The 18,840-nt window shown below is 40.1% G+C and overlaps 1 protein-coding gene and 1 long non-coding RNA gene across 4 annotated transcripts in view; one reads left to right on the top strand and one right to left on the bottom strand.

Moving 5' to 3' along the window:
- Positions 1-2,681: 2,681 nt before the first annotated feature.
- On the bottom strand, positions 2,682-18,834 carry TMEM220 (transmembrane protein 220). 3 transcript variants are annotated; one of them, XM_023763370.1, is made up of 7 exons: positions 18,733-18,834; positions 18,034-18,063; positions 15,298-15,358; positions 13,485-13,608; positions 12,192-12,251; positions 10,480-10,544; positions 3,328-3,433 (listed from the first exon to the last, which is right to left on the bottom strand). In XM_023763370.1, exons 1-6 carry the CDS (start codon positions 18,820-18,822, stop codon positions 10,520-10,522), a joined length of 390 nt encoding a protein of 129 aa, XP_023619138.1. In that variant the 5' UTR covers positions 18,823-18,834; the 3' UTR covers positions 3,328-3,433; positions 10,480-10,519. The 3 variants fall into 3 exon arrangements, with proteins under 3 accessions (XP_014320698.1, XP_023619137.1, XP_023619138.1); XM_014465212.2 differs by lacking the exon at positions 10,480-10,544 and having other exon boundaries at positions 2,682-3,433; XM_023763369.1 differs by lacking the exons at positions 10,480-10,544; positions 12,192-12,251 and having other exon boundaries at positions 2,682-3,433.
- LOC111828093 overlaps positions 12,470-18,840 on the top strand; it is an 8,736-nt gene continuing 2,365 nt past the window's right edge. Inside the window, exons 1-2 of the long non-coding RNA XR_002831871.1 lie at positions 12,470-12,592; positions 13,347-13,472. This is a non-coding gene — a long non-coding RNA (uncharacterized LOC111828093). The remainder of the gene's footprint in view (positions 12,593-13,346; positions 13,473-18,840) is intronic.

Below are 18,840 nucleotides of genomic sequence, written 5' to 3' on the forward strand. Positions count from 1 at the left end.
AGGGAGGAGACCGGGCAGGGTGGGGGTGGGGGTGGGGTATAGTCCTCAAAACAGACTTTATTTTAGCCTTACCTGAGACTTTGAAAATTTTTTTTACGAGGAGAATATGCTCATTTACTAGCTATGTAACTTAAAATTCATAATAAAAAAGAAGCTCAGGTAAAGCTTTTCCTTTTAACCATCCTGTGCAAATGAGCTTTGGACATTTTTTTGCTCAGAATAGCCATCATACTATATTTTTATAAGCGTGTGTTCCTATTTTGTAGCCCAAAACTGTCATGTTACTCCACAGGTGAATGAATGAATGGTGCTCCCATTCCCATAGTGATGTGTGCCTCTCGTGTGAGGCTATAAGAAGGGCCTTCAGAGAAGTTATGTGGCCAGTGCAGCTGTGTGCCTGTTTCTGGGGTCTGTTTGGGCCACCAGCTAGAGCTGCATGAGGATAGACAGCAGCTAAATGAATTCACCCTTAACTCCCTTCGTAGATAAATGGGACGTGTTCAATTCAGTTGTCATACATGCTGAGGCTTATTTGCAGAAACACTATATGGCAAATGGGGACTGTTTGGAGTGTAGAGAAGGTTTGATTAAGGGCTTAAAAACAGTAAGGGATCAACCAATGCTGATCAACATGAGTGTGCCTGCCCAACCCCTTACCTAGGCCGTACAGGTGTATTTGTTTTCTATGGCTGTGGTGACAAATCACAAACTTGGTGGTTTAAGTAACATATTTGTTCTCTTAACAGTTCTGGAGTCAAAAGTCAGAAGTTATTTTCACTGGGCTGGGATCAAGCTGTTGTTAGAGCCATGCTCCATTTTGCTATCTAAGGTAACATTCCTAGGTCCGGGAGATTAGGGCCTGGGTATCTTTGAGGGGCATTATTCAGCCTACCTCTGAGGTGACTGATGTACTCCCTGCAGTAACCAACTCTATAATGGTGAGGAAACAGACCCCTACATACAAGTGTGTGAAGAAAGGAGCAGGAATTTCATGTTGCTTGAAAGGATTAGGGATGACTTGAAGAAGAAAGGTTTAAATGGGTGTGGAAGTGCATTTCAAGTAAACAGAATAGCATAAGCAGAGGCATTGAATGATATGCTGAGTTTAGGAGATGCAAGTAATGATACCACGATTCACCGAAAGGTGCTGAGTAATAAAGCAGGAAAAGGTTAGGCTATGGCTGTGTGCAGAAGAGCCTTGAATGACCAGCCCAGAGTTCAAACTTATCTTGCCACACAGTGTGAGAACCCCAGGTTCCTGAGCTGGGCCATATATGATTAGATTCGTGTTTCAGTCCGGGCAGTAGATGATGAGAGGCTGGTGTACAAAAGTCTCAGTGGGAAGAAAGAAGATTGGGGGTGAGAAGACATGTTTTGATAGTAGAAATATTAAACTTACTAGTAATGCTTCAATTGAAAAGTAGAGTTTAAAAGTAATTTCAGTAATGCTCTTTTCTAAAGGCAGTACTCTACCAAAAGTTAGTTCCTTATATATACTTACGGAGATTTAAAAGGAGCTATAAACTCACATATTCAGTGTGATGTGGGAGATGCAGATAGGATGAACGTGTATCTTGGACATTTTTTTTTTTCAAATTGGAACATTATTATCTTTTAAGCACAGAATCAAGCATAACTTGGAGGATGGGTAGGTTCTATATAGAATTTGCAAGTAAGTCCATTTCCTCATGTATGACCTTAATAATTATTCAAAAAGAGGTATAAAAGCCATAACTGCTATATAGACTAAATGCACATTGGAACACTGAAATCCTTAAAGTAAATTTCACTTTAATCGCTTTAATGTCAACTAGATTTTTTCCCCTTTTACCTTATCTAAATCTTGATCAAGAATTTCTGACTATCCAGAGGCCATTGTGTAAAATAAAACACATGTATACCTCCTTTAACAAACATTTATAGAATACTTAAATTGTATTTAAGATTATAAGAATAGAGACAAACTACCAGGCTCATTTTCACTCTCCTGAGTTATGATTGGTGCTAATACGTTTTGAGTGAAATATTTCCTACATCTCATGAAATGGTGTCTTGAGTAGCCCATGTGAAAAAGCCCATATAAACAGCATTGACCAGCAGAAATATAATGCGAGCCTCATGAATAAAGTATTTTAGCAGGCACATTTAAAACAGTAAATAGAGGCTGGGGGAAGGTCAAGGGGAAAAATAAAAAGGAGACAAATGTACTACTCTTTGTAATATTTTAAGCAATAAAAAAAAGAGTTAAAACAGTAAATAGAAACAGATAAAATCAACTTCCAATACGTTTTATTTACCCCAATATATCTAAAATATTTCAACATGTAATCAATATAAAAATTTTATATTTATTATACTATGTCTTTAAAATCTAGTATATATATTATACTTCAACCCATCCATTTGGACACTAACTTCATTGGAAATACTTGATCTATATTTAGATATAAAATTTGCAGTAGGTTCACATACTTACTCCAAGCATGCTTAAAACAAGTGTTCCAAACATTGTAAGTTTTCTAATAGCTGAATTGATACGTTTTTAAATTAAAATGGAAAAGAAAACGTCCTCCATCTAGACACATTTCAAGTGCTCAGTGCACACGTGGCTGGGGGCTGCGGTATTGGAGAGGACAGCTCTAACATGGTCTCACCCCAGGGTTGGTTTTGAAATTCATTTTTTTCAAATGTGTATAGATTTCAGTCTTATTTTTATTTACAGTGTAATTGATATTGTTTACTTTTTGGTTCCAAATTCCTTTATCTAATTTTCCTTTCTTTCCAAGACATGCTTGCTTATTTGTTTCACCCGGGGTCCTCATTTAGTTCATGGCACTGCACAAATGTAATGAGATTAGGTCAGGGAGACAGTCCCCTCTTGAACCTCTATTTCTGTCATATTAACCAAGCCCCGCTTCCCTGTATTTTAATCATGCATAGTAGCCCTTTGTAAGCACTTTATATTTTCAGAGTGCTCTCATAATATCTAGTTTGATCCTTCCAACTTTATAAGTAGATCTAGTTTTAATCCTGGTTTATAGATAAAGAAATAACCACCAGGAGGTTTTTTATATTTCCCAAGTCACATAGATAGTGAGGAAGCTGAGTTAGAATTCATATTTCTTAACTTTTTTTCAACTGCCTTTTGTACTACACTATGACACAATAGGATGTCAGACCCCGTCTCTTACTAGTCCCATCCAACCCTGTAGTCAGCCTTAAAAAATTCCTGGGATTAAAAAAATAAAATCCATGTTTATAAAAATTGAATATTCTCATTTTGAGAACAGGATTCTTCATTTAAATGACTGTCTTGCAGTGAGTTGGCCAGGAAGAACGCATATCCTTGTTAATATATATGTAGAGCCATGCAGTAAATGGGAAAAGAGCAATTACAGTGGCAACGACCAACTGAATTCTTCCAACTGGATTCCTATAAAGACACAAAAATTATCATAAATAAAAATCCAATAAAATTGTAGATTACATTGGAAACAAGTATAAAGATAGAATTTGGTAAAATACATCATTTTTTGTATGATCTTTTTTTAAAATACTGAACTATAACTTACTGATCTTATGCATTTATATATTCTTAATGCAAATCCTGGTTGTTTACATGTGTTGCAAATAGCTTTTCCCACTCAATGATGTCTTAGATAATTATTGGAGGAACTGAAATGATTGTTAAAATTTATCTTTTCATAATGATTTTTGTGTCCTGTTTAAGAAAACTTCCCACAGGTTTGGAAAATATTAAGTTATCTTTTCTAAGTTTTATTTTCACATTAGATGTATAATCCACCTGGAATTGATTTTTGTGAAAGTTGTAAGGTGAGGGTTGTTTCACTTTTTTCCCTTATGCTATTCAATTGCTCCAGCACTGTTCATTGAAGACTGCCTTTCTTTGCTACCCTGCAGCGCCACTGTGTCATAAGTCAAGGGTCTGTGTATGGATGGATCTCTTTCTAGATTCTATTTTGTTTCATTAATTTATCCTTTTGCCAGTAATAGATTTTAGCCTATACTGCCACTGGATAATTATTTAGGTCTTCCTTATTTTAATATTTAGGTCTTTCATTTCTCCTATAATATTTTATAGTTTTGTGTAGAGATATTTTGCATCTCTATTAGATTTAGTCCTAGGAAGTTAATTTTTTATGTTATTATAAATGTTAACTTTGTGTTACTATTTTGTTACTTGCTGATAAAAGTACAGTTGATTTTAGTATATTGACCTAGTATCAAGCAATCATGTTCAAGTCATTTATACAAATAACTTTTTAGATTCTTTTTTATTTTCTATGTATGCAATCATGTCACCATAAATAATGAGCATTTAATTTTTCCTTCTCAATCTTTGAGCCTTCTTCTTCTTGCCTTATTATACTGGTTAGGACAACAGCTAGAACAATGCTCAGTAGAAGCATCAATAGTGACTAACCTCAGCTCATTCCTGATCTCAGAAGGAAAGTTTCACCTGTTCACTATTATGTATCATGCTTTGGCAGAGATACCCTTTATCATGTTACTTCCCTTGGATGCCTATTTCCCAAGAGCCCTTACTATGAATGGGTATTGAATTTTATCAAATGCTCTTTTTGTATAGATTGAGAAGATTGTTTTCTTTTATTCTGTTAATGTAGAAAGCATTTGTAGCTTTTTAAATATTAAAACCATCTGTATTCCGAGAATAAACACAACGTGGTGGTTGAGTTATATATTGCAAGATATAATTTGTTAATGTTTTGTTTAACATTTTTCCATCTGTGGTCGTGAGATTGCCATGTAACTTCCTTTTGTTTTTGTATTACCAATTTTAGTATCATGAATATTCTGCCCTAATAAAACGAATTGGAAAGTGTTTCTTCTTTTACTGTTCTCTGGAAGACTTTGTTGAAGTTTGACGTTATTTCTTCCTTAAATGTTAGGTAGAATTCTCCAGTTAGGCCATTTGGTCTAAGTTTTCTTTTAGGAAAAAATTTTAATTATGGACTCAATTTCTTTAATATTTATGGGACTGTTCTGAGTGCTTCTTCTGTCACTTTTGGTAAATTGTATTTTTTTATGAATTTGTTGTCCATTTTTGCCTACATTTTCAAACTTATTGGCAAAAAAATTGTTCATACTACCCACTTAAGCGTTTTGCAGTATGTTATACTGTATAGTAACGTTCTGTTTTTCATTCCTGCTATTGGTTATTTATGCCTGTTCTTTGCTCTCACTGTTATTATTTTGCCAGGGCTTACTAATGTTATAAATCATTTCAGAGAATGAATATGGATCTACTTAATCCTTTCTTTTATGTTTCATTGGTTTCTGCATTTATGTTTATTTTCTTCTTGTTTCTTTAGGTTTAATTTGATGTTCTTTTTATAACTTCTTGAATTGGGGAATTCCTAAGTTTTTGGAAACTTAGCTCATTGTACCCTTTTCTGTTTTTTAAATATATGTGTTTAGGCTATATTTTTCTCTCTAAGCATGATTTTTAGCTGCATTACACAAATTTTAATATATAGTACTCCATTGTGTTCAAAGTATCTACTAAAGTCCATGTAATTTCTTTTACCCAAACATTATTTGGAAGTGTATTTCCTAATTTCCAAATATACGATAATTATCTAATTATTTGTTAATGATTTCTAGCTTAATTTCTAGCTGTGGTGAAAGAACATTCTCTTACATTTTTTGGGTCTTCTTTCATGGCTCAACATCCAATCTTTTTGTAAATATTCAATGTGTATTTGAGAAGAATGTGAATTCTGTCATTCTTGATGCCAGTGTTCTGTGTACATCCATTAAGTGTGGTTTCTTATTGTGTAACTCAAATTGTCTCTATCATTATTGATTTTTGTTTTCTTGTATTATTAGTGACTGAAAGTCTCCCAAGATGATTGTCAATTTTTCAATGTTTCTCTTTATTCTGTCAATTTTTTATCTATTTTGAGGTTATGTTATTAGTTTTATACAAATTTAGAATTCTTATTATCTGTCTGATATAATGGTTTATTATACTTCCTGATTTAATGAATTTTTAGTCATTAAAAAGTGTCTTTCTTTGGCATCTTAAATCCAAATAATATGTGGTGTTGAGATCACCAGATAGCCAAAAGGAAAAAAAGATAATGTTGGATCAATTCTTTATACAATCACACTAGGATAAATTCTAAATACATGTCCCCAAAACATGTACACACACTTTAACAGCTGATAGCTCAATTGATGTTTCTTCCTTTTTAGCCAGACTAAGCTTTGAACAAAGAAATTCATCCTAAAATGCTACTAGAAGTTTGAAAATGCAGTTGAAGTACAAACACTGTCTTTTATAATTATTCAAACACCCTGTGTCTCCCCCCCCCCCAAAAAAAAAGATGTATACACATTTGACAGCTGATAACTCACTTAATTTTCACTCCTTTTCAGGTTTAACTGATTTGAAATACTAGATGAAGCCAGACTAAGCTTTGAACAAAGTTTATTCACCAGACTTTTTTATTGAGATACATAAAGGATAAAGTTTATGGTACAAAAACCAGCAACAGTTGATGAATTGAGGGTGCACAAATACTGAGCAAAATGATTCTTGATGTTTGCTATTCCTTTGCTTCACATTATCAGCAGTGCCTGGACCAGAATGGTCATCAGTTTGAAAATAGGCATTGACAAAAACAATTATTCATTTCTATAGAGCAGTGGTTCTCAACCTTCCTAATGCCACAACCCTTTAATACAGTTCCTCATGTGGTGACCCCCAATTTCCTTGTTACAAATTGAACATAATTAAAGCATAGTGATTAATCACAAAAACAGTATGTAATTATATATGTGTTTTCCGATGGTCTTAGGCGACCCTGTGAAAGCGTCGTTCGACCCCCAGGTTGAGAACTGCTGCTATAGAGTCTAGAAAATGAACTGTATATTAATAAACAGTGACTTTATAATAACTCAGTGTGTATATACTTTTTGGGACACTTTAGATCAAAGATTTAAATGTAAAAATCAAACTATACATGTATTAGAAGAAAATTTACTATACTTTAGAAGAAAGAAAGATTTCCTATGACTCCAAATCCAAAAGCAATAAGGGGAACGATTGATATATTTGGTTACTTTAAAAGCAAAGCATTTTCATGGCAAAGTAAAAGGATGATAAGAGACTGCAAAAGAAAAACTTCCAGCTTATATCACAAAATGTTAATAGCGATAGTATATAAAGAGCTTCTAAAAATAGAGAATAACAACTTTAGAGATTAAACCTATATTTCTCAGAGATGAACCAATATTTTATATGAAAAATGCAAATGGCTCTTAATCAAATGCAAATATGCTCACTTTTGCTCATAATGCAAATTAAAACTACCCATTTCTCACTCTAACTGGTTTGGCTCAGTGGATAGAGCGTCGGCATGTGGACTGAAGGTTCCTGGGTTTGATTCCAGTCAAGGGCACATGCCTGGGTGGCAGGCTCAATCTCCAGTAGGGGGTGTGCAGGAGGTAGCCTATCAATGTTTCTCTCTCATTGATGTTTCTATCCCTTCCTCTCTGAAATCAATAAACATGTGTTTAAAAAATAAATAAAACTACCTATTTCTAAACGATCTTATATAATAAAAGAGAAACATGCAAATTAACCAACCCTCTGCTATGCTCAAGTCACACCCACAAGCCAATCAGGAGTGAGTATGCAAATTAACCCAATTAAGATGGCAGCGGCCACGGAGCTGGAGCGAGCAGGAGGCTTGGTTGCCCCCAGCAGAGTTTCAATTATAGAAGATAAATAAATCCCAGGGGGCGCAAAAAAAAGGAGAGGCTGGGAGCTTGGGTCACTGGGGGATGTGGCCACCCTGAAAGCGGCCATAAGCTCCTCACCCAGGCTGTCCAGGCACCCCAGGGGGACACCCCCACTCTGAAGGGGCTGTGGGCAGCCTGAAAACAGCCCTCAGCCCCTCACCCAGACTGGCCACACCCCCATGAGGTGAGGGTTCCCACTGGGGGGCTTGACCAGTCTGCAAACAGCCATCAGCCCCTCACCCAGTCTGGCCAGGCACCCCAGCAGGACCCCCACCCTGATCCGGGACACCCTTCAGGGCAAACCAGCCGGCCCCCACCCGTGCACCAGGCCTCTATCCTATATAATAAAAGGGTAATATGCAAATTGACCCTAACAGAATGACTGGGAATGACTGGTCACTATGACCCACACTGACCCGAGGGGGCAGACACTCAATGCAGGAGCTGCTCTCTGGTGGTCAGTGTGCTCCCACATGGGGGAGCTCTGCTCAGCCACAAGCCAGGCTGATGGTTGCCAGCACAGTGGTGGTGGCAGGAGCCACTCCCGCTTCCTCAGCAGCACTAAGGATATCCGACTGCAGCTTAGGCCTGCTCCCTGCTTTCAAGGGGACATCCCCCGAGGGCTCCCGGGCTGCCAGAGGGATGTCTGACTGCCAGCTTAGGCCTGATCCCCCAGGGAGCAGGCCTAAGCCAGCAGGTGGACATCCCCTGAGAAGTCCCAGACTAAGAGAGGGCACAGGCCGGGCTGAGGGCAATTTTTGTGCATCGGGCCTCTAGTAATTAATAAAAATTCAAAATTTTGACAATATACTCTTAGAATTCTATTTAACAGCAAAATATTGGATACTCTGGACCTATCAGCAGATAAGGAAAGTCTATATACTACTGAGTGATCTTTAGCATATAGTGATGGAAAAATCAGAGAGGACATTGTATAATTCTCTAAGATAAGCAGTAATACAAATAAATGCACATATTTGCTCCATTAAGAAACCATGGAAGGATAAACCATCAAATTGAAAAAAAGTTTTACCTGTAGACAAAAGGAGAGTATAGGGTTGGGGAACTAAGAAGCTAGAGGTCTTTGAATATACTTTGTTTTGTAGATTTGACTCTGGGACTATGTAGATACTTTATATTATAAACAAAATATATTTTTAATAAAGTTATCCCTAGAAATGAAAGTGAAATTAACTGTATTCCCTTGTTAGGGTTAGTACATAGAGTAACTATCTCAAGCAATTTGAATATACATCCCTTAGAGGGCTGTTTCAAAACAAAACAAAAATACTCCAAAAAAATCTTTAGTAATCATATTGTTATTCTGAGGTTGTGTTTGTATTGTGGGTTAAGTCAAATGAGTTATGTTGAGGATATTGAGATGAGATTTTTTTTTAGAATAGTCTCTATGTGATCTCCTTTTTCAGTCCTCAGGTGTTAGGGTTCTCTCCTGCGAGTTTTCCATTGATTATTCAGGAAGTTTTTCTGTATTTTAGTTGAGATGAAATTTTTTGACATGATTAAAAGGAAATATAGATGTAAGATTGCTGATGAGGTTAAATGAAAATCTGTGTTCTTGAATTTGAATTGCTGGGATTAATAGGAACACATAAGATATTTTTAAGTATATATGTAAAACTAGAGGCCTGGTGCACAAAATTCCTGCACAGGAGTGTGTGTGTAGTGGGGCGGGGGAGTGTCCCTCAGCCCTGCCTACGCCCTCTCACAATCCGGGACCCCTCAGGTAGGGTCCCTAGGCCTGGGCAGCGATCAGGGCCTATCGGGGCTTTCCTTCCCCTGGCTGCTGGCAGCTGGACCTGTCCCCATCGTTGCCACTGCTTGCCATCTGTACAGTGCTGTCCTCCCTCCCCCCGCCATCCGTCGCCTTCCTCTGTGGTGACAGGCATCAGGTGCGATTGCTTGGCTGGGCCTGGGTCTCCCCCCTATGGATACTGGCCGGGTGTCCTGGGCCTCCCTCTGCAGGGTCCCCAGATGATCACGCTCAGAGGGAGTCCCTGCCACTGCTGCAGCACGCCGGCCAGGCCAGATAGCCTGGGCCTGGTGGCCTAGGCCTCTGCTCCATGATCAATCGCCCAGCAGAGGGAGGCTCCACCCACCTGGTCAGGGCTCCAAGATTGATCAACGCGCAGAGGGTGGCCTGCACCTCCCTCTTTGGGGCAATCACGGAGCTCCCCCCGCCATCGATTGCCCTGCTGGCGGCCTGTGCCTCACTCTGCAGGGCAATCGTGGGGCTATGGCAGGGTCCCCCGACCAATCGCATTGCACCTGCCTTGGCAGGCCTGGCACCAGTGCGTGTCATAGCGTGGTTGTCCAGAGGGTTGTCTGGACCGTCGTTCTGCTATTCAGTCATTCGGATGATTTGCATATTATGCTTTTATTATTATAGATTATCTTTATATGTATAATACATATACATTACACATAGACGAGAATTTCCTAGCTCTGTCCACTAAAAAGAACAACCAACCAATCCAGTAGCAACAAGCACTGCTTATGCCTGGATTGTGACCTCTAAATACCATTACCTACCAAAAATAACCAGGGCTTTTTTGGAATGGTTGGTCCCAGGTCTGGGGCTTAAAATGTACAACATTATCTTGGAACATTTTGTCATACCAAAAAGCAAAAATTACTATGATTATGTCAAAAAGAACTCAGGATCCAAACCTGAATAAGTGCCACTGGTTGAAGATGGACAGCTAAAGCATCAATAACTTGATAACTTCCATGGACTGAAAAAACATAAACTATGTTGAAACCCATGACTTTATAATGACACTACTAACAGAACATTGGTCACTATTGGAAGATGCTCAGGCATGAAAGACTCATTATTTTGATAACTGGTAAATTAAGAACTCCTTTTTTTCCTTTTCCTCTTATGCGCTATATCTCAAAGAATTGATAAGTGGAAGTTTCTCTTTATAGAAGTTTTCCAACTAATAATCAAGGAATGGTATAATTAGAATAGCAGTATTTGCAACTCGAATTAATGGGCTTAGGCAATAATCACAAAGACTATTAACATTACAAAGAAACAGCTAGGCATTATGTATATTATGATGGAAGTACATAATACCACCCATGAAGTAGTTTTGCTTAGTAGTAATAGTAATAATACCAGAATCTGGCCAGGCCTCTAGATCTAATCACCAATTTATTGGAAATATAGAGCACAGAGGAGCAGGCATTTACAGGACAGTTGGGGAAATATAAACATTGAATGGAAAACTCAGTTTTGAAGAATTATTTTTTTAATTTTTGTGTGTGATGATGGTAGAGTGGTTTTTTTTTTAAGTGCTTTTAAGGATACATACTGAAATATTTACAGATAAAACAATATGTCTCAGATTTATTTCAAGGTAAGTGTGGAGAGGACAGTGATATAGATGAAACAAGACTGGACATATATTGAAAATCATTTAAGCTAGTTGATAGGTACATCTAATTCACTATTTATTAATCTCTCTGATTTTGTATATGTTTGAATATTTTAAAATAAAAAATATTAATCAGCAAAAAGTCCTTTTTCTGTAATGCCCTTAAAGTCTACTTTTAAAATTGATGTACTAACTTTCATTTGATTGGTATTTGGATAGTGTATTTTTTCCATCTTTTAACTTTCAATCTTTCTGTATCTATATACTTAAGGGGTGAATTTTATAAGCAGTGTTTAGTGGGTTTTTAATCTTTTTATCCACTTTGAAAATCTTGAACTCTTAATTGGAATATTTGGAACATTTACATTTAACGTGACTTCTCATATACTTGGGTTTCTCTAAACATCTGCTTCCTATTTTCCCATCTGTTCTATCCTTTTCCCTTCTCTTTTCCTGCCCTCTACAATCATTCTTTTCTTCTAGTGGTTACCCTAAGGATTACCACATGAATTCTTGACTTATCAAAGTCTAATATAAATTGGTACTACTTTCTAGATAATTTAAGGATCTTAGAACACAGTACCTTCATTTATCCCCTTCTAACATATGCTATGCTTGTCATGCATTTTTATTCTTTATATGTTTAAGCCCACAAAATATCATTATTATTGTTTTATAAAGTTAATATTCATTTATATATACTCGCACTTTTTAAAAATGTGCTCTGCATTCTTTCCTAAATCTCCAAGCTTCCCTCTGAGATCATTTTTCCTTCTTCCTGAAGAACACCTTTATGCTGGCAACTCCATGTGATTACACTGGGCCATGTAGGAAACTGGTATTCATGATTAATGATCATGAAACTTTGACTCAACTATTAGCTTTCCTTAGGGAAGGACATTTTTATTTCAAAAGATTACTGTGTTTATTTGTGTTTCAATATTCTCACTAACCTACTTGAACTGATCAACCTTGAACACATCTGATTTGAAAACTTACTTTGATGAACTGTGGCATAGACCCATCCATGCTGCGATAATCACCAGACCAAACAGCTCCCTATAAAATAGCATACATTTCATCTTTGTGACATGGCCGCAAGGGAGATGCATATCACCCCATTATCTCCATGACACGTGATTTCTGATTATTGAATGGCTTCCCCCAAGATATAGCATCTATAGAATATTTTTCAAGTCTGGTATGATTTAAAAATTACTTTTCTCTCTGTTAAATCCCTATGTAAAAATAAATTCCATTTTATAAAGCAGATATGAACTCCATGACTGTTTCCCAACGTAGAAGTGAACAACAACAAAACCAATAAAACAGAAACACAGCTAAATCACTTCATGTCACTGGGTGGAATACTACAACCAAGAAAATTTCAACTTGATCAGGTATTCTTTTTACATTGTCTTCGAGTGCTGGGTGTTAGGTTGAGCACAGATGGTTTGAGCATATGTTGCAGAGATCAGGCCACATCTTCATGAAGATAAATGATTTGTAGTGAGCCCGAATAATGCTAGAAATATATGTTAAAAGCACTTACTTTTTTCATAGAGTAGAAAATAATTGTGTTTGGCCACAGTACCACTGGAAGCCCCACTTTGAGTTCACCATACCTTGTAGGCATCAAGTGGGTGGAGGTGACTCAACGCATTTGGTTTACATTCCCATTGACCCAACCTGATCCAACTTTCGAAGGACTAGGAGCTACAACGTAGCAGTACCTCACCAGTGATACTCAAAGGTCTTTAAATTTTTGTATTGCAGATGTTAGCAATGGGATAAAAAGTAAAGGAATCCGGCTATTAGGCCAGGATGTCTAGGGTGGGAGGCAGCAAAGGGAGAGCAGATAAGAATGAATGTCCGTGACAGGGAGATGACAGGAGATATGCCGGGGCCAAGCTGAACCAGGCTGACCTCTGAGGTGGCTGATCACACCTGTAGATAAGATTCTGGCTTGGCCCCGAACTGAATCAGTGCTGATGGAGTTTTCACCTGATTAGACTGGACTGTTATCTTTGCTCATTGTAAGGGGCCAAGGTCCACTGCCTGACGGTAATGTAATATGCAGTGCTGCCTGGGGAAGTGATCACGGAGTGGGCTAGATGGTGCTGGGTGTGAGTGCTGATTCCAACATTTCTTCAGTTTCTTCAGCTTGTAATGGCGATGACCCTGTCCCTGCTTTTCATGGTGTAGGTGGAGACATGCACAGATAAGGTGTTGAGAAGGATCAGAAAGTTTCCTCCTTCCCACCTCTCCCAGAGAGCAAAGGTCAGTGCTCACCTGCCTTCTTCCTCGTGTAAGACGTTCCACTGTGCATGAAGCATGAGGTGGTATGCCAAGCTGGCAGCCCACACCACGCAGAAGAACACTTGTACTGCGGAGACGCTCTTCCAAATGAGGTTACCTGAAAGCAAATCACGGAATCACCTTCCAGAGAAAAATGGTCGGTGTGTGCTTCGCTGTTGTTTGCTTTCAGACAAAGCACTCGGGATAGGCTGGGTTTGGTTTGGTTTGGTTTTGAGGGACATCATGGAAGTTAAAGCCGTAATTATAAACTCAGGTGGGCATTTATTATTTCTGTTGTCCAGCACTCCTTTTCCTGTGATAACTGCCCTTCTTTTCCTTGAAAATCCACCCTGCCCACACACCCGGCCACGTGGAGCTAAGCTAGGTCAATCAATGTGTTTCATTCGTTATTGACAGAAGTTTAGCTCAGAATCAACAGATGACAAATCAGGACCAACACCTCAATTCTTGAGACTCCTGTGACGACATCAGGGAAATTGGTTCTATCTTCTGTGGGACTTAGTGTAGTGAAGACGTGAACTTGGCGCTGTCGGCTACCATCTGGAGCCCAAGACTGAAGTCAGTGCAATTGATGGAACTGAGAGTAGAGAAGTTTAAATTCTGAGCCCAGTGCCTGAAGCCAGCACCCTTTGCCTTGTCAGTAAAGTATCCCAGTACATCTACTTTTTAGCTTGGAGCCCATTTGAGTTTAGTTGTTTTCCTTGCTTGCAATGACTGGAGCCCTAACACACTTTAAAGATATAGACAGAGCCCTAGGGGCCTATACAAGGAGTCCATGCACCTGGGGACAGGAGTTTTCCCCACCCAGGTGGGACTCAGTCTTTATTCTGAGGCCCTGACAACTAGCCCTACTAGTAGAAGCCGTTTTAAAGAAAGTAAAAAACAACTTGCAGGATAATATTCCCCATTAATAAGAAAATGATAGTAAATAATGTATTTTTTCTAAGGCACTGCTTTATAGTATAAAATTGTCCAACTTAAGGTTTGTTGAGAATTTTTAGGGCCATAAAAGGCAAAGCAGCCCTAGCCAGTTTGGCTCAGTGGATAGAGCATTGGCCTGCGGACTGAAAGGTCCCAGGTTCAATTCCGGTCAAGGGCACATGCCCGGGTTTTGGGCTTGATCCCCAGTGAGGGGCGTGCAGGAGGCAGCTGATCAATGATTCTCATCATTGATGTTTCTATCTCTCCCTCTCCCTTCCTCTCTGGAATCAATAAAAATATATATATTTTTTAACAAAGGCAAAGCAGCTACATTTTGCCCATAATTGAGGAAGGTACCCTTTGGGCCAGTGGTTCTCAACCTTCCTAATGCCGCGACCCTTTAATATAGTTCCTCATGTTGTGGTGACCCCCAACCATAAAATTATTTTTGTTGCTACTTTATAACTGTAATTTTGCTACTGTTATGAATCGTCATGTAAATATCTGATACGCAGGATGTATATTCATTGTTACAAATTGAACATAATTAAAGCATAGTGATTAATCACAAAAACAATATGTAATTATATATGTGTTTTCCGGTGGTCTTAGGCGACCCGTGAAAGGGTTGTTCGACCCCCAAAGGGGTCGCGACCCACAGGTTGAGAACCTCTGCTTTGGCCAATACAAACCAGCTATTTTGAGTGAATTTTTTACATGTATACCCACTTGGGATATATATATATATATATTACAAGAAGCAGGTTACAGAATAAATATATGGTAAACCTCTTGTTTTTTTTTCATTCATTCATTAACAAGCATTTTTTTTTAAGTATCTCTACTCAGTATCTAAGGTTCATACCTGTGACAAGAGGGTTAAGTCCAACAAGCAAGGTCAGCACTGCAGGAATCATATACGCAACCTGTTAGCACAAAGAGAGGAAGTCACGTGGGTTAAGAAGTATGTCCAACATAGATGTTCAGAAGTACTGAAGTCAAGAAAGACATCAGTGGCCATCACAGTCCAGGATTTACTGTAGGTTTCAGCGGTAACCTCTGTTTTTATGGCACTTACCATGTCAGGTTGTAATGTTATCTGCCTTCCTCCTAGATCGTAGGCAATACCAGGAAAGGTTTATTCATTTTTGAGCTCTAGCATTGAGCAGAGTCTGGGTCTCAAGACACACTGACCTCCTAATCTCTCCCAAGCAACATCCATGCCCAAATGGCCCTTCCCCACTTGCATTAAAGAAAATGCTCTTTGACAAGTAGGGCAGGAGGAGCCATAATCAGCTCGGTGGCCCTGCTGGGTCTGGCACCATGGACCATCCAGCCCAACATTCCATCTCTGCAAGTGAGTCCACAGAAAGTTTCCTAACGGCCGATCAGATGTGCCCAACAAGACCAGGCTCTTCATCTTAGAAACTGATGATAAGTTGGTTTGCAGTTTGGAAGACGGGCCCTGAAGGGGCCCTATCTGCAAGCCTCATTCATAGCAAGCAGACTAGCCAGACCTGCTACTGCATGTGTGCTGCCAAAAGAGGGCAAGTAAGGAGATGGTGGGTGTATAAGAAACGTGGTCTTTCCCAGGACAAGTAAGGAGGTGGTGGGTCTATAAAAACATGGGTTTTCCCAGAAACGTAGTTGCTTCACTACATTAATTGCGATCCTTACATCAGAACGTTTAGTTTATTTAGAAGTTGTCAGAGCTGTACGTTTTTAAGTGATTTGCTGACACTGAAAACATGTCTGTCTTGACCCTGGAGAGAGAGTGTCTAGATCAGTGGTTCTCAACCTGTGGGTCGCGACCCCTTTGGGGGTCGAACGACCCTTTCACAGGGGTCGCCTAAGACCATCGGAAAACACATACATATTGTTTTTGTGATTAATCACTATGCTTTAATTATGTTCAATTTGTAACAATGAAATTGGGGGTCACCACAACATGAGGAACTGTATTCAAGGGTTGTGGCATTAGGAAGGTTGAGAACAACTGGTCTAGATTATACCGATTCTGTTTGTCTTTCCTACTCCCTCCTTAATGATTACTGGTGTAATAGCCAATGTGGAATCAGGTCATCTCTCACAGGTGGGCAGTCATGCTCCTGAGGGCTAGACCAGTGCTTCCCCTACTTTAATGTGCATGTGAATTACTGGAAATCTTATTAAAATGTAGGTCTGATTCTAAGTTTTGGGGTCGGGCCCAAGATTCTGCTTCTCTAATAAGCTCCCAGGGGAGGAGGTGCTGCTGTTCCAAAGACCACACTTAGAGCAGTGAGGGGTTGGTTCCCCACTCTGCAAAACCTCAAGGCTTAGCCACTGAGAGGGAGAGAAATTTAACACACACAGGCTGTACAGTATTTCTTTGTGCTTTCTGTAAGAAATGTTTGGCAGAGATTTTTAAAATGTGCACTCAAATATATCACGTTTTTGTGACTAACAGAGTAACGTAAGATCTTATTTCAGTATATTGTAAACATGTGAACAAAATAACCCTTAAAATTAAGTAATGGTTTCCCATGGCCATTGTGCCATGTCAATCCTTATTTAAATTATTTTCTCTATCTTGAATGAGATAATTTTTGGAGGGCAGAGAGACTAAAAATAATTGTTTTTAGTAACAAGTAAAAACAATGCACAATATAAATAATAACTCAGTAGAACCCATCTTAACAGTCTTTTTTCTGTTGGTGGATGTTTTAAACTAAGGTATCGTAATATTATTTTACAATATCCAGTTTAACTCAGCATATCGTCATTGAGTCCCTTGGCAGTCATTCCTGATACTGCCTCCCTTGTCCCCTGGCCACTGGAAGAAAGGAAAAGCCTGCTTGTTTTCCCAGCCCCTTTTGGCAGCAAAGGGTGGTCACATTCCAGCACTGAAATGGAAAGTCTAGGGGCCAAGCTGATGCTTAAAGTACTTAACAACCAACAGGCCTGGATGCTGACTGATCCGAATGGATCCCAGCCCATAAGCCATATTTGTGTGTACAAACTCAATAGCCTTGGGAAACATTTCTTCCCGCATCGAAGGGCAGAAAGCACAGAACAAACACTCCTTTTGCTCTTGCCTTGCTGCTTCCTACATGGGATGCTCTTGTCTGGGGATGAGATGTGGGAGCCGCAGCAGCCATTCTGTAAACATGAGAGGCTAGAGCACACATTGAGGAGCAGCAGACAAAAGAGAAAGCCCAAGCCCCTGATGATGCCGTTGACCGTTAAGTAGCTGCCTCTGCACTTCTTTTCAGTGAGAAATTCTGTATTTTTATAACCTGATGCTAGTCAGGTTTTCTATTATTTTCACCTGCGTGCTTCTTGATACAAGTATGCCTCATGAGTAAGATGAAGTAGGGACCATTTCATTCAAAGGGAATACTGCTGGAAGACCCCGATGTCTGTGGGAAATTCTGAGTTCACACACCCCGTACCTTATCACTCGGACCCATTTCCCCCTGATATTTTAGGGGAAAGAGCTGACAAAGGATTTGATTTCTAGTCTGTAAGTACACAACGTGAGGGGGTGGTGGCAAATGGACAATACTGTGTGTTCGCTGCAGTCCACAGCGCTTTCAGACGGGGGACCGCAGCTCATACTCACCACCCAGAGTTCTGCGTCTGGATCATTCACCTGGAATCCAAAACATCAGACACACTGTCAGGTTCCAGTCTCAGTCATTTGTTACCTGGCAGACGCGGCCACAGCCGCCCAGTGGGCACCGAGGACACTAAACGGGAGGAAGACAAGGCCGAGCAGAGCAGATGGGCGAAGGGGCTTCTGGCTGAGCACAGCAGGTGGCCTGCACCTCCAGCCCACACATTTTTGTGAAGATCCGCAAAGGAACTCTGACACGGAGAGCCCCTGGGAGTATTGTTCCGGGACCCGCCCGTCTCAAGGAACCAGGAGAGCATGAGGAGGGGCCTGTGGGGACACGAAGGCCTCGTCAGGCTCTAAGTCTAAGGGTTTGTTCCCGGGTCCTGAATTGGTTCAGTCTCATCCACTGGCCGGATACTGAGAAAGGCGCCGGCCGCTTCTGCTCAGGTCCCTTCAAAGTGACACTGATCCAGCTCCTTCCAGCATGTGAGCAAGGGAGGGGTGGGATGCGGTCATAGGAACACACACCCCCGTGACTTAGGTGGGGGAGGCCAGGGGGTTCCCGAAGCACAGCACCCAATGCCTGTCCTCCACCTGAGCTCAGGCCGGCCCGGCACAGAGCCTGGAGCCCGCGCCCTGTGGGACCCGCAGGCCCCTCTCCCACCGCCTCCAGCCCGCCGCCCGCCTCCGGGGCCTGGGGCTGACCTGCACCAAGGCCGCCAGCGCGAAGAAGGCGGCCATCAGCGCACTGCAGGCCCTCCACAGGGCGGGCGCCCACCCGGCCTCGGACGCCATGGGCTGGGACAGAGCGAT

Source organism: Myotis lucifugus, unplaced genomic scaffold (genome assembly GCF_000147115.1).
Source record: "Myotis lucifugus unplaced genomic scaffold, Myoluc2.0 scaffold_282, whole genome shotgun sequence".
Lineage (NCBI taxonomy): Eukaryota > Metazoa > Chordata > Mammalia > Chiroptera > Vespertilionidae > Myotis > Myotis lucifugus.

Bases quoted from the DNA above. Each gene is read 5' to 3' on its own strand.
- TMEM220 (XM_014465212.2), bottom strand. From the start codon at position 18,822: ATGGCGTCCGAGGCCGGGTGGGCGCCCGCCCTGTGGAGGGCCTGCAGT. The intron at 15,359-18,033 runs GTGAGTATGAGC...TTGTGCTAACAG, and splicing joins CAGACGCAGAACTCTGGGTG to GTTGCGTATATGATTCCTGC. The intron at 12,252-13,484 runs GTGAGCACTGAC...GCTATTTTATAG, and splicing joins TTACACGAGGAAGAAGGCAG to GGAGCTGTTTGGTCTGGTGA.